The sequence below is a fragment of the Brassica oleracea genome, chromosome C1 (genome assembly GCF_000695525.1).
Source record: "Brassica oleracea var. oleracea cultivar TO1000 chromosome C1, BOL, whole genome shotgun sequence".
Lineage (NCBI taxonomy): Eukaryota > Viridiplantae > Streptophyta > Magnoliopsida > Brassicales > Brassicaceae > Brassica > Brassica oleracea.
Window position 1 is genome coordinate 7270774 of NC_027748.1, and position 12617 is coordinate 7283390.

At 34.9% G+C, this 12617-nt stretch overlaps 1 protein-coding gene across 1 annotated transcript; it reads left to right on the forward strand.

Moving 5' to 3' along the window:
• The first annotated feature begins 6499 nt into the window (after positions 1 to 6499).
• Positions 6500 to 9294, forward strand: LOC106305415 (probable serine/threonine-protein kinase drkC). The gene is made up of 12 exons (XM_013741791.1): positions 6500 to 7085; positions 7178 to 7252; positions 7344 to 7439; positions 7509 to 7594; positions 7680 to 7800; positions 7873 to 7952; positions 8031 to 8093; positions 8179 to 8285; positions 8383 to 8468; positions 8557 to 8678; positions 8798 to 8909; positions 9001 to 9294. The coding sequence occupies exons 1-12, from the start codon at positions 6753 to 6755 to the stop codon at positions 9097 to 9099; spliced, it is 1380 nt and encodes a 459-aa protein (XP_013597245.1). The 5' UTR covers positions 6500 to 6752; the 3' UTR covers positions 9100 to 9294.
• Positions 9295 to 12617: the final 3323 nt, after the last annotated feature.

The window sequence follows — 12617 nt, forward strand, 5'->3', positions numbered from 1 at the left end:
CTCCATCTCAATCCCATGTACCACAGTCATCACTCTAATCTCTCTATTAGGACAAATATGAGTTCTAGACCTATGAGCTTTGCATTTGCAGCAAATTTGATCTCTCCGCATTGCATCTAGCTCAGCATCAGTGTATTTCAACCTTGGCCTTTGAACAGACTGTTGATCACCTCCATTCTCTTTACCCCCACTTGCTTCACTTCTCTGCTTCTCCCAAACTTTACCTCCATTGTTATAACAAGCCCCACGATTAGTATTAGTGGTTCGAGTAGTACCACCATCTTCGACAGGAGCAACCTTGCTCACCACCCTGCAAAAAGCACTCTTCTCCATTCTGAGGACGGCTGCAATGAAGTTTGGGAGACCTTGTGGATCTTTCATCTTGATCACCTCTTTCATCTCGGTACTCAAGCCATTATAAAATATTCTCTCCAAATGTCTATCTTCAATGCCTGGTACCTGAGTTGATAACTCCTCAAACTCACTCACATAATCAGCTACTGTTCCCGTCTGCTTGATGGAAAACAATTTTGTACTTGGTTCCTCATCTTGATCACCTCTTTCATCTCGGTACTCAAGCCATTATAAAATATTCTCTCCAAATGTCTATCTTCAATGCCTGGTACCTGAGTTGATAACTCCTCAAACTCACTCACATAATCCGCTACCGTTCCCGTCTGCTTGATGGAAAACAATTTTGTACTTGGTTCCTCATCAATGGATTCCGTAAGACGCAAAACCAATTATTGTTTAAACTCCAGCCAATTACGAAATCCACCACGGCGCAACGCCCAAGCGAACCACTTCTTCATTCGTCCTTCAATGCAAAGTGGAATCAGATCCAATCTTTCATGATCATGAAAGCGACCTACGACAAAGAAATGCTCAATATCCACTAGCCAATCAGAAACCTTTGATCCATCACAACTCGGCATCTCAATATTCTTAAGCATATTCTCACGAGTCATCAGATTCAAATCTCCATATCGATAACCATGTGAGTGATTATTCCGATTCATCTCCGAGTTACGGATCGGTACCTAAAACATCAGACTTGAAGACTCCGGAGCTCGCGATCGAAGGTCATCATCGTATTCTTCGACCGGACGCTTATCCAACCTCTTCAAGATCTCCTTCAAGTTATCCTCCATCGAACTGAACCTCATCTCATTCAGTTGATTACTCTCCGCCGTTTTCCTCATCAACAATTTGTACGATTCGTTCAAAAACTCCACCACCTTTCGCATCGAAACATATTCCTCCGCCAGATCTTGCTGATTCGAGACCTCCGATGGTGACGGACTTCGAGAAGGCATCGCGATCGACTCAGAACCAGTTTCACCGCACCAATGATAAGGTTTAGCTACCCCGATCTAGAGAACTCTGTAAACTTCTTTATAAACTTTGAATAAGAAAAGGAATACAACTTTGAATATGAAATCTACAACTATGGCGAGAATTGCAGAGATCAGCAGTCTCATAGCGACTGTAAAGTATTGACTCATATCGCCAGATACAATTAACATCAAAGCATGAAGAAGATAAAATGAACTTGACAAGTATTTAAAAGCTGAACTTCATCTAACTGCAAAGCCTCTGCGAGATACCGAAGGCCTTCTCTTTTATTTAAATCTCATCTCCAACGTTCCCTTCGACGTCAGCATTACTCTGTTTCTCTCCTATAGCCTTCTTCTTGCGCAAGTAAGTCTTTTGGTACTTATCAAAACGACTCTCAAGCTCTACTAAAGCTGCTCTAGTAGTGAGGCCTTTTTAGTTTTTCATATTAAGTGTATAAACATTTGGGTCAAAATGTCAACGCTTCATACGATTAATCCAAAAGGTATTTAGGTGAAGCTGTTAGGGGGTACAACTATATGTTTTTTTTTTTATCAATGGCGATATATATATATGTTCACAATGCACAATACATCTTATGAATAGTGTTCTCGTGGTTAGGAGGGACAATATGTATAAGGGGAAATGGACTATCTATTATTTATCCTTTATATAATAATAGCACCATTTAGGCGGCTCGTTGGGGATGAGAAAGAAACGACAGTGACGGAAGAAAAACGCAACGCCACTTCAACTGCCACAAACGCAGGAGGATGAAGAGAAGAAGGGCATGTTGGGATGTAGTCTTGGTTTAGTGTAGTATGATTTTCCATGGTTGATGGATTGGTTCATGCTTGTTACTTATATGTTTGCCTTTGTGTGATTCTTGTTTGTTTCCGGTATTATGACAAGATTTGGAGTTGATTACACTAAATACATTTTTTGTCTTTACTTTATAATGAGAGACACTTCTCGCATTTGACACATTTTTTTGTGGGACTTAAGTGTTTTTTTGACAAATTTGTTCTTAGTGAGAAGAAATAGATGTTTGTTGTAGATATAGATACATAAAATATTTTTGTGGACAGAGAAAGTTGTGGATGAACAATTTTAACGTACATATCTCTTATACACGAAGCACAACAAAATTTTTTTTTTTACATAATCTGAGATTTTTTAAATTTGTAGATAGGTAATCAATCAGAAACAACAGAAACAAGTTGAGAAAATTCATCATAATAAAAAAAATCAATTTGAGACGATTATTGTGTCAAACATAACAATTTGAGAAAAACTATAATCAAATTTATATGTGCTCACAAGAAAACTCATAAAATGTTTGTGAGTGTAAAAGATTCATAAATTTTTGATCTATCTCTAATTTCATATTGTACACAATTCTTTGATCCACGTTTCCTGAATCAACAAAACTCATATACACATTTTACGTGTACAGAGTCCACAAAACAATTATTTAATTAATTAAAAAAACATATAGTATCAAAACTTCATAAATTATATAATTAATTAAAGATTAGTAGATCTTTATACAATACATAAAACATATGGACAGCAAATTCATTGATTTTGCATTTTTTGTACCTAAGGAACATAAAACACGGATGGAGTGTATAATTATAAAGTTAGGGACTAATTAAAAGAGAAATCTGAAAATTTGGAAAGTTTGGGGACAAACTCAAACACTTACATATATACAAGGACCACATGGCATAAATGCATGATTCTTGATTGCAGATGCAATTGAGCTTTCTTCCACGGCGACTCCGAGATAGAACCACCACAGCTTCACCGAGATGATGGATGAGAGGACGACGAGTAGGCGAGTTGGATGACAGATCTCGTGGTGGAGTCAGAGCACGGCGAGGAACTCAAACCACCGCAGATGAGCACGTGAGGATCTCGAACCACCACAACTGAGCATGGCGAGCTCATCCATGACGATGTTGAGCTCGGAATCCAACTACCGCAGCTTCACCGAGCTCGAATCACAGCAGCTTTATGAGATGAGCAGGGCACATCGAGGAGCTCAAACCACCACAGATTTACCGAGCTCATCCGCGCCCGATGTTGAGCTTGGAATCCATGGCGTGGCTTACCGACAGTGTGGGAGAGGAGCTGGTTCATTTCTTCTCTGCCGACTCTCCGATCTGGTAATTATCATCTTCTGGAGTTGTTTCGTTCACTGCTTTTTGGGTTTTCCTGAATTTTTTTTTTCTCTTTGATTTAACAGTGTGATGACTTGGACGAAGGAGATGACGGACTAGCCATAACCACATTAACAAATTGATTTCATTACAAACTTTGGTCTCATCACGCCCATTCATCCTTTCTTGATTTTGTTTAGGGTTTGAACATGTGGGAAAATATAATTGAGTTAGGAGATGATGAATTTGGCGAGAGTGGGAGTTAGAGGATAAAAGGAATGAAAAAGTAAAAGATGTTTTAATTCAGAGGTGTTAAGGTCATTCAATAACAGAAAAGTGTGTTTCAAATGTATTGTGTCTCCATATGTAATTGGAAAGTGATAAAATGTCTCTAAGATTAAAGTTCTCTGAGATTTTATGACAATATGAAATGAATTTGCTTTCAAAAACCAGAGAGAAGGAGAGACAAGACAAACGATCGCCGCGTTAGGGCTGTCCTTGGCCAGTGTACACCCAACTCAATTGTTTTACCTCATGAAACGGTTGTACACGACACTTCATTCTATAACTTGTATGCTTATATGTTGTTTGCTCGAGGAATTCGTGAAACAAAAAAAGATATTAAAACACTTTTTACATTTCTGAAATTACTATGGATAAATCGAAAAACAGATCATTCCATTAGTTCGAACACTACCATCACAATTATGCATATTAATTATGTTTATTGAAATGTAATTTTAAATTCGGGTGTTTGTTGAAATAATCATGAACTTCAAACTTAAAATTAAATAGCTTTAAATGGATTGACTAAACCATTTATATGTTAGTTTATTAATTCTTCAACTACTGCTGTGGAAATCTTTCTTTAACACTGTTTCTCAAGGTCAAGTGCGGACAATTGTGAAAACAACATCCATGAAATTGTCCAACATCGGGTGGCTTATACTATATTAAATTCAAGTTTTTCTTAAACTTAAAACCAATTGACGATAATTGGATTTGCTTTAATCTTTTATATTTTAATTTCTTAATTCTTTAACTACCGTCGTGAGACTTTGGTTCATTTATTATCAGTCCTTCTCACGCTCAAGCGTTGAAAATTGTAGGAACAACATCCACAGAGTGGCCCAGCATCAAATGGCTCTGATACCATGTATTAGGGCTTATCACGAGATTCCAACCATTTATATATTTGTTAATTATGTCTCCAAGACTCCAACTACTGATATGGCTCTTTCATTCATTCATTAACATATAATCATATGTCCGACAGCCTAAGTTAAAGCTTTGATATCATAATGAAATATCAAGATTGCATAATACTATATATCTGACTCAATCATCATTCAATTGCATGTCTTTTACATTGTGATTAACATGTAGCCTGAATTATGATCTTGCTTGATACTCAGTTTTGGGAATAAAAGAAGAGAAATTGGATATATTACGCAAAAGAAAAACTGTATTTAAGTTACAAAAAAAAAAAAAAAAAAAAAAAAATGAATTTGCTTCATGTTATATAAGTAAAAATATATGTAGCTTATGGGTCTCTTCTTTTAGGTTAGTTAACTGGTTTGGTCTATCTCTTAAAGACGGCTAGATGGTGAACTATTCAAGGATTTGAATATTGTATTCTTATCAGAATGATAATAGGAAGATTTAGAAATAATAAAATAAGCAGTCAATCTGGAATCTAGTTGACATTTGCTACTAAACTACTTATAAAGTCCCAAAAAGTTTGAATTGAAATTAAAGGATGAGAACTGTTAAAACTTGGGAGGAAGAGATTATAAGTAGATAGTTTCATTAATTGAAAGTTGAAACTAAAAATGTGATAGCTATGTGCATGTATTTTAACACAAATTGTAAACATTTGATCATTAAAAAGAATTCTTCATCAATAAATAGAGATTACTTCCTTGTCCAGTAGGTTTTTCACTTTCATATATAACAAGCTTTGAAACTACGACTTGACCATTTTTGTTGTTAGTGAATTTTTAATTTAATAAACAGTGTATGTTAATTTAAAAGAAAAGAAGCATATAGGTATCTAGCTAGTGAGAATATACTTTTTCATTACAATTAATGAAATGAGCTTTAAAAAGTATCTCAACCAGAAGAGGAATTCATTTGGAACGTAGTTGACATCTGCTACTAGATTAGCTAGAAAAATTCCAAAAAGTTGAAATTGAATAAAGAGATAAGAAACTATTATAAAAATACCAACCAGTATATTAACAACTTGTCATTAGTTGAGAGATAAACAAGTTGATTATCTGTATGCAAAAGTCTTCGTCGGAATCTTGACCTTGCATGTAATACATGTTTCAAAGTTTAAGAACTATATTATATTTGAAAATAGTTAAGCATTAAGAAGATGCTAAACTCATACAATTTCACATGTTGTGAAGTTGAATAGTAATTTGACGACTTTTTGTAAAATGGAACTAAAAAAAGAGATGAGGATGAAGATGCCAATCTCTTAACCGAGTCAATGCATACATCAATAAATCAGATCACATACTTACCGTGAAACCTTATCCAATTACCGTGAAACCTTATCCAATTAGTTATTTTCCTTGGACAACTAAAGTGGCTATTATAAAACAAATAATGAAAGACAACTAAAGTGGCCTGCAAATTGATATTTTATAAATTTTAAACAAGTGGAAAAATAATGTAATCGTTTCGGAAATCAAAAGGAAATAGAATTGAAATGTTTCTCCTCTTGAAGTCTTTTTGCCCCACAAGGACTTGCTTTAAACCAGGTTGGCTACAGAAACAAAGAATGCGTCGGCGAAAGCAAAACGCTGTCGTTTCAAACGAATCGAATATCACACGTGCGGAATCATCCACACCGTTATTACCAACCTGACTGTCAAAAATCAACGGCTCAGATCTTTCATTAAATTTCGTCAACGCGTTCGTACCGTGGTGGCGACAGAGATGACGTCTCCTTTCCAAAGAAACTGTTCTTTCACGCGCTTAAAGTTCACGTGACACAAACACGCTCAGACAGAAGCTGGCTCTCTCCTTCTTCTTCCCCGACGACTTTTTAAACCGACCAGCTTTCACTTCTACATTACGGCACCACACACGACACACCTATATAAACCAACACTTTGTGATCTCTTAATTCGGATTGTGTGAATCAGTTTGTAAAGGTTTGTTCTTTCTTGATACTCTCGTCGAGATTTCCTCAAAGTTCGGAGCTTTCAGGGTTTTAGGATCATCGAATTAGTTTAAAAGATGGAAGATGATTACCAAACGCCGCGTTTTACGATTGGTCGTCAGTCGTCGATGGCGCCGGAGAAGATCCCGGAGCCGTCGATTCACTCGGAAGAGGAAGTGCTGGAGGACGGAGAGGAGATCGACGGCGGTGTGAGGCTTATGTATCTGTGTAACGAAGGCGACGTCGAAGGGATCAAGGAGCTTCTCGATTCGGGGATTGATGCTAATTACAGAGACATTGATGATCGGACTGCTCTCCACGTGGCGGCTTGTCAGGGGTTGAAGGATGTGGTCGAGATTCTTCTCGATCGGGGAGCTGATGTCGATCCTAAAGATCGATGGGGAAGCACGGTGAGAAAAAAACAAAACCTTTTAACACTTTTTTAAATCTCTCTGGTTTTGTTTGTGTAATGATGGAATCTAATACATTTTGTTGAACACAGCCACTTGCAGATGCGATATTCTACAAGAACGTTGATGTAATCAAGATTCTTGAGACTCATGGAGCTAAACATCCTGTAAGAATGTGGTTTTGGTGTTTCGATTGTATCTCTTCTCTTGATTAGATTTTTACTCATTATTATTGTTTGAAACATTTGTATGTTTCAGATGGCTCCAATGCATGTGAAAACTCCTCGTGAGGTTCCGGAATATGAAATCAATCCTAGTGAGCTTGATTTCACTCAAAGCAAAGAGATAACAAAGGTTTAAAAACATTGTCATTAATGGAGCTTGTGTTCAGCTCCTTTTACTGAAAACCTTCTTTGTATTCAGGGAACTTACTGTATGGCAATGTGGCGTGGGATTCAAGTCGCGGTGAAAAAGCTCGATGATAAAGTTTTAAGCGACGAGGATCAAGTGTAAGTGGGAATAGTATCTTGTGTAGATGGTAATAAGGTTTTAGATTCTTTACCATAATCGTTTTGGTTTTATGTGCGTGTGCAGGAGGAAGTTCCATGACGAGCTTGCGTTGCTCCAAAGGCTAAGGCATCCAAACATTGTTCAGTTTCTTGGTGCTGTAACTCAAAGCAATCCTATGATGATTGTTACTGAATACTTGCCTAGGGTATGGACTTTCTCTGTTACATTTCTTTTTTTTTCTCGAAACCAAGATCTCATTTGATGAAACATTCTTCAGGGAGATTTGCGTGAGTTGCTCAAAAGGAAAGTACAATTAAAACCAGCTACTGCTGTTAGATATGCTCTTGACATTGCAAGGTATGTGCGTCTTCTTCATGTTTTATAAATGTTCGTAGGGATTATAAGAGTGTCTTCTGACCTTTCGGATTCTTATAGGGGAATGAGCTATCTTCATGAGATCAAAGGAGACCCTATCATCCACCGCGATCTTGAACCTTCGTGAGTTTCACACTATCCACATCTTTGGTGTTACCGTGGACAAGCTCTTTTATTTTCTGACAATGGTACAATTATTTATTTGCAGAAACATATTGAGGGATGATACAGGACATCTGAAAGTTGCGGACTTTGGAGTTAGCAAGCTTGTTACTGTTAAAGAAGACAAGCCTTTCACATGTCTAGACACTTCTTGTAAGTTCTTTATCTCTCACCCATCTGCTTGGTCAAGAGTCTTGATTACTGTATATGTTATGATTTAAATTTTATTGTTGTTATATCCACATTGTAGGTAGATATATTGCTCCTGAAGTTTTCACTAGCGAAGAATATGACACAAAAGCTGATGTTTTCTCCTTTGCTTTGATCGTTCAAGAGGTAAGTTAAAACCCTTTTTTATTTTATTTTTGATTTGCTCTTTCTTTTATTCATGTTGTTTGATTCCTTTAAATGTTGAATTTTTTAGATGATCGAAGGACGAATGCCATTTGCTGAAAAGGAAGACAGTGAAGCTTCAGAAGCTTATGCTAGCAAAGAGCGGCCATTGTTCAAAGCTCCATCAAAGCTTTACCCTCATGGACTTAAAACGTCAGTCTTACTCTCTCTCTTCACCATTGAAACTGAAAAAGGACAGTTTTGCATCATAGATTGGTTTAGTTCATGTCACTAACCGGCTAGGTTCGGTCCGTTTTTTTTGTATCCCATAGGTTGATAGAAGAATGCTGGCAAGATAAACCGGCCAAGCGACCTACTTTCAGAGAGATCATTAAAAGGCTTGAGTCTATTCTTCATCATATGGGTCACAAGCGACAATGGAGGGTACTACTGAGTTTGTTCTTTTGTTTGGTTTCTAGATTTTGTTTATTTATGTCCTCTCTAACCTGTTTCTTCTTCCACGTTTTTATATCAGATGAGGCCATTGACATGCTTTCAGAATTTCGAGCACAAGAAGAAACATAATTGGGATATGAGTAGCCATGACGGCTCATCATCCGGTTCACATTTGTGATTCTTTTATCCGGCTAAGAAATGATTCTTCTGTATTCCTGCCGGTTTAGTTTGGTTTACCCCCACCCCCCCTATAAATTGTTGTAAGATCTGAAGATATATTTGCTGTTGTAATATAAAATTTCCAAAATTTATGATTCTACCTCATTCTATGATCCTTATTTCGAATTGTAAGAAATATGAAAATTGTTTAATTTTCATGTGTTATTAGCTTGATTGGGAGAACTTGAAACTTGTAACTTCAAAATCAGTATGGTGCTCTCTGTTTTCTGATTTGCAAAATCATTTTTATCCTGCAGCTTTCTTCAATATGAACTTGTGTTGTTTGCTAAGACAAAATAATTTGGAATAATACCACTGGTTCTTATCATAGGATCTTATGCGAGTGCCACTTTTATATCAAAACCTTACTCTCAAATTTGAACTTTATACAATTACATGAAACTTCATGTCTATCACAAAAGAAAATATGCATCGAAAATTATGAAAACGCACATATAATTTATATACATTTCTATAAGGGTCCCTACAACAGCCTCTTTATTTGGAAACTGTATTATTTTGTTTTCAACTGTAGTTTCAGGGCCACTTTACCTTGGCTATACCCATTCATTGCATAGGTTAACATAATGGATGATTGTGATTTAGGGGTTGAATGGTTATCTTATAAAATTTTCTATCACTTCCTATAATTTCAAACCTTTCAAAATACTCCTTCCGTTTCAAAATAATATATGTTTTAGAATTTTTACATTTTTTAATAAAACATATTAAAAATTAGTTATAATTGCATAGTTTTTTGTAATTTTATATTTTCTATATTTTTAAACCAATAAAATTTTAAAAAATGCAATTAATGTTCTTGAACTTCACGATTTCTCATTATTAGTTAACAAAAATTGCATTGGAAATATAAAATATCTATCTTACTGAAACATTTTTTTTCTCTAGAATATACATTTTTCTGAAACAGATGGAGTATAAGATTATTTAAATTTAATATATATAAATACTTTAAAAAAAAACTTAAATATCATAATTATAAAATAATCATTTACTATCATCTATAATGATTTATATCTATAGTTTTAAATAAAAATTCGATAATTTATTATATATCATTAATATATATGTATATATCAAACAAACTAATTTTTTTACATTTAACATTAATCGCCATAAAATAAGAACTATACATCTAGTGAAAAGAATCATAGTTTCAATTAAATTAAAAACAAAAGACCATAAGTACTATACATATAATTTCATTATAAAACATAATGGACTAATAATTTATATATTTTTAATAATAATAATATATGATTTTGATATTTATAATTATATGATATATAATTAGTTTATTATTTGACTGCATTTTATATTAAACTAAAATATCTCCTAATCATATATATTTACAAATACTGGACAAATTATATAAATTGTTTAATGATGTTTGAAATTGTAATTATTCACTTCGGCAAACTTTTGTATTTTCAACCCTTTATGCGATTCACTACAAGAAAACACATAAATAACGACGATGGTTTTCGTAGTTAATTCGTCGTAAAACAGGGGTTACGACGAAATAACTACGAAACCCGTTTCGTCGTTAATCATTCGTCGTAACGTATATTTCCTCGCTAATTCGTCGTAAATTTACGAGAAAATAATTCTTCGTAAAGTGGTATCAGTAGATTCTTCGTAAAAGATACGTAAACACTTTTCTCGTAAAATACACGTAAACAGTTTCCTCGTAAACTACACGTAATATATTTTCTCGTAAAGTACACGTAAACTATTTCCTCGTAAAGTGCACGTAAACATTTCCTCGTAAAGTGGACGCTAAATTTCGTCGTTGTTTACACGTAATGTTTACGAAGAATCTCCGTGCCTTTCGTAGGAAATTCCTGGGTAACATTTATTCAATTTCCTTGTTAAATTGACGTAATTTAGCTACAAATTTGCTTCGATTCTTTATTTTTTACAAAAAAAATATAATGAAATAAAGATATTTTTAAAATATTTCAAAAATATTAAAAACGTAAATAATAAATCCATACGAAAATATTTTATAAATATTTAAGTTTCAAATTTAATATAATACAATAAAAAGATGAAAAAAACTAAGGGTTGTTGTTGTTGTTGTTGTTGTTATGCATTTCCTCGAAGAGGTCTAGACTCCTCCTCTGTACTTCTTCCTCATCTTCTTGTATGCGGGGTGGCTATGGAACGGAATTATTAATTAACATTTAAAAATCATTTTCCTATATTATCAACAAATTCCATAAACCTATCTACAAATTATTCCCTACAATAACCACCTAATCAACACTAATGTCCCTAAACTAACCACCTAAGCTAAATTAGAGAGGAAGTAGAGAGGAATACCTTGCTAGGAGAAGGAGAAGAAATGACTACGAAATGAGATAGTGATTCGGTTCGAGTATATATACAGACTTACATTTCTTCGTAAAGTCCTCGTAACCTTACGACAAATTAGCAAGACCCGCGTTTTATTTTACGACGAATTAGAAAGGCCCGTGTTTTTGTTTACGACAATTTTACGATGAAATTTTTTTCTTTTTTAATTTTCATCGTAAAGCCCACGTAAATTTACGAGGAATTAGCAAGACCCGTGTTTTTTTTACGACGAAGTAGCAAGACCCTTGTTTTAATTTACGACGATTTTACGACGAAAAGTGTTTCAATTTACAAAAAAAAACCTGAAGGAAGGCACCAGTACCAGAATAGTCTTATCAATCCCCAATAGCATTTGAAACTGATCAGAACTGTCTTAGCGACAGTGCACGCCCTCCAGGTTTTTTCGAACTACTGTTTAGTGTTTTTGTTGCGAGGAAATAACAAGTCTCGTGTTTTTGTTGCGAGGAAATAACAAGTCTCGTGTTTTTGTTGCGAGGAAATAACAAGTCTCGTGTTTTTGTTGCGAGGAAATAACAAGTCTCGTGTTTTTGTTGCGAGGAAATAACAAGGCCCGTATTTTCAATTTCGTCGTAAAATCGTCGAAATATTACGAGGAAATAACAAGGCCGGTGTTTTTTTTACGAAGAATTAGCAAGGTCCGTGTTTTAATTTACGACGATTTTGCGACGAAAAATGTTTCAATTTACCAAAAGAAAAAAACTGATGGAAGACACGGGCACTAGAACAGTACTTATCAATTCCAAATAGTATTTGAAACTGATCAGAAATGTTCTAGTGACCGTGCACTGCCGTCAAGTCTTTTAAAACTATGGATTAGTTTTTTTTTTGTGCAAGTTTAGAATGGGAGGGGTGTGCTTATTTATAGAAGTAGTTTTTGTCGTAAAATCCTCGTTATTTAACGAGGAAATAACAAGGCCCGTGTTTTCATTTTTGTCGTAAAATCGTCGTAAATTTACGAGGAAATAACAAGATCCGTGTTTTCATTTTCGTCGTAAAATCGTCGTAAATTAACGAGGAAATAACAAGGCCCGTACCTTTTTACGAGGATTTTACGAGGAAGGTATGCAAATCCCTATC